At 40.0% G+C, this 2,662-nt stretch overlaps 1 protein-coding gene across 1 annotated transcript; it reads right to left on the bottom strand.

The window, feature by feature from the left end:
• Window positions 1–225: 225 nt before the first annotated feature.
• Window positions 226–1,917, bottom strand: LOC786231 (zinc finger and BTB domain-containing protein 26-like). Its single transcript, XM_010803796.4, is given in 2 exon segments — window positions 226–1,198; window positions 1,200–1,917. Coding segments are annotated over 2 exon segments (1,323 nt in total). The 5' UTR covers window positions 1,853–1,917; the 3' UTR covers window positions 226–528.
• Between the last annotated feature and the right edge of the window lie 745 nt (window positions 1,918–2,662).

The raw sequence follows: 2,662 nt of genomic DNA, 5'->3' as shown, positions 1-2,662 counted from the left end.
GCTCCAGGATAAGTAGATTCATTCATTTATCAGACATAGATGAATTATCAGTGGTTCTGATAGAACTAGAAGTTCTATCACATATTCAGGCTGATAGCAATATCACCTTATATCTCAGCTTATTTTCTACCAAAGAAAAAGATTAATTGCTTCCCTTAGCATAGCATCTATTGGTGGAGTGGAGGTGATGTTATTAACTTCTTGGTACCTTCAGAATGTGACCAGTGGAAAGTCTAAAATAAGTGTCAGTCTAAGACATAAGTTGATGTTAGGTAGACAAATGGAGTACTCCTTGGGAAAGGAAAACAGACATCACAGGATAAATAATTCAAAACAGAACATAGGAAAGGGCAAAAGGCAGGCAAGACCACTCCAAGTGGCAAGTTGCCTGGTCTGTTAGTGCTTTGACTCACCCCTACGACCTGCACAGAGGATCTGGAGAAGTCAAATTAGCGAAATGACTCCTAAAAAGCCTTGGACTATTGCCATGTTTGTAGTCAGTTCTAGTTAGGAGCACAAAGGCCCTGTTTAATTCACGCAAGTGCTATCACTCCTTAAGTTCAGGACAGCTTGGGCCAGTTTACCGGCATCCGGGACCTGTGCCGCATCAGGCTGTGGCTGACACCCTTTAGAGTCTGTGACTGTTGTATACGCAAAAGAATCAAAGTCCACAGTGAGGTCTTGCACATTTCTTTCATTGGCATTATCAAAGCTGTTTTTGCCATGCAGCTGTTTAAGGTGCTTCCTCAAAACTGGCTTATGTGCAAAAACCATGTCACAATAGTTACACTTATGGGGCTTATCTCCACTGTGAAGGTTAAGATGATCCTGTAAGGAACACTTCTGAGAAAAGGTTTTCCCACAGATTTTACACTGGAAAGGTTTAATGCCGGCATGCACACGCATGTGTCGATGAAGGTTGCCTTTCTGAGTAGAAGTCTTGCCGCAGAGTAGACGCATAAAGAGTTTGTGCATTTTTAAATGGTTGGCGTAGTTCTCCAGGTGACGAAACACCCTGGTACACTTTGGGCACTGGTGGTGCCACTGCAGGCCTTTGTCTACACCTCGAATATTAGGCCCAAAGACATCTTTCGAGGCCGTGATGATGTTATCACTGCCTGTGTAAGAGAGGGCATAATTGTGGAGATGGTTTTGCTCTATTTCACTTACTCTGTTTTCCACAGTTGTATTTATCAGAGTGCTGGGGCTCGGATGAATGTAAAGCAGTGGGTTCAGAAGAAATAAACTGGTTCTGATCTTTTTTACTTCTAACCTCTGATACATCCCCAGTAGATTCTACCTTAACGATCTGAATATCACTGTCCTCTATATCCATACTGTCTTCAGATGGGTGAATACAAGGTGAGTCCTGCTTTGGGGAGCCTCTGGCATCTCCCTGATGTTCTTTCGACTGGGGAGAAGCACTCTGTGGTTCACATCCCTCTTTACTTTCCATTGGCTGTTTTGGCTTTATAAACTTCCACAAGGCCTGCGTGCACCGTTCTACAATGTGACTCATCTGAAGAAAACTCACAGCGGTCAAGTAATTGACCAGTTCCATCTCGGGCAATTCCAGCACACCACTATAGCATGACAAGAGCAATTGTCTCCCCACTTCATAACTCTGCAATATGGAGATTTTCACCTCTCTCGAATCGTTCAGTAAAAACTGGTCTCTTAAGAAGGGGGAACCTGCAGCAAACACAATTTTATGCCCCTGTACCTCAATATCATCTATGAGAACTGTAACATCACAAAATTTATTCTCTTCTCTTAATTTGTTCATTTTTTGTAACATTGAATCTCCATAATTTTCAAACTTGAAGTGAAGGAGATCTGATCTTTCAGACATTTTGGCAGACCTGGGGGAAGGCCACCGTCAGGATCCGGCACCGCCAGGAGCTCCGGCCCCTCGGGGCTCCGGGAAGAAGGAAGAAATTTTCATTGTGATTTTAAAGTACTTAACTTGAACAAAGTACTATTGTATTCTAAAGACCTTAATATTATTACGAGAAATGTCAACATTACATTTGTCAGTGAAATAAAAGGCCAAACCACTAGATTTAGAGAATAATTGCATCATCCAAGTAAAATTCAAAAGATCCTAATTCTATTAAGAACTAGAAAGGAGTGTCTGACGAGTAGGGGGAAAAGTAATAGATCTCGCTGCCATTCACAGCATCTACTTGTGAAAGTTTCTTGATGGATGATCATGAACTTGAAGTGACCATAACTGGAAGAACATAACAAGGAATTTGTGGTCATTTCAAGTACAGACTCTATTGCAAAATGTTTGTGGAAGCAAACTGATTTCTTATTTGAAATTTGAAAAGATGTTATTCAGAAGTTTTATCCTAATTCAGTAGTTATTATTTTTCTAAATACTTTGTATTTTATTTCTTTTCATAATTATGTAGTATCCAAAAAAATGTAATTAGTATTTTCACTCAGTCCTATATAGACATTCCCAAACCATGAGTACATCCTGATATGTCATCTAAATATTGCCATTTTCTACATATCCCATGGTGTGAAACCATTAGGAAGCACTGAGTTAAAAGAGTTTGATTATTGTTGTTAAAAAAAAAAAAATCAAAATAATGGTGGCTTAAAAATATAGAACCGTATTTCCCTCCAGGTAACAATCCACATGTAAGCCATC

Source organism: Bos taurus, chromosome 3 (genome assembly GCF_002263795.3).
Source record: "Bos taurus isolate L1 Dominette 01449 registration number 42190680 breed Hereford chromosome 3, ARS-UCD2.0, whole genome shotgun sequence".
Classification (NCBI taxonomy): Eukaryota; Metazoa; Chordata; class Mammalia; order Artiodactyla; family Bovidae; genus Bos; species Bos taurus.
This window is presented reverse-complemented; position numbering and strand designations above follow the sequence as displayed.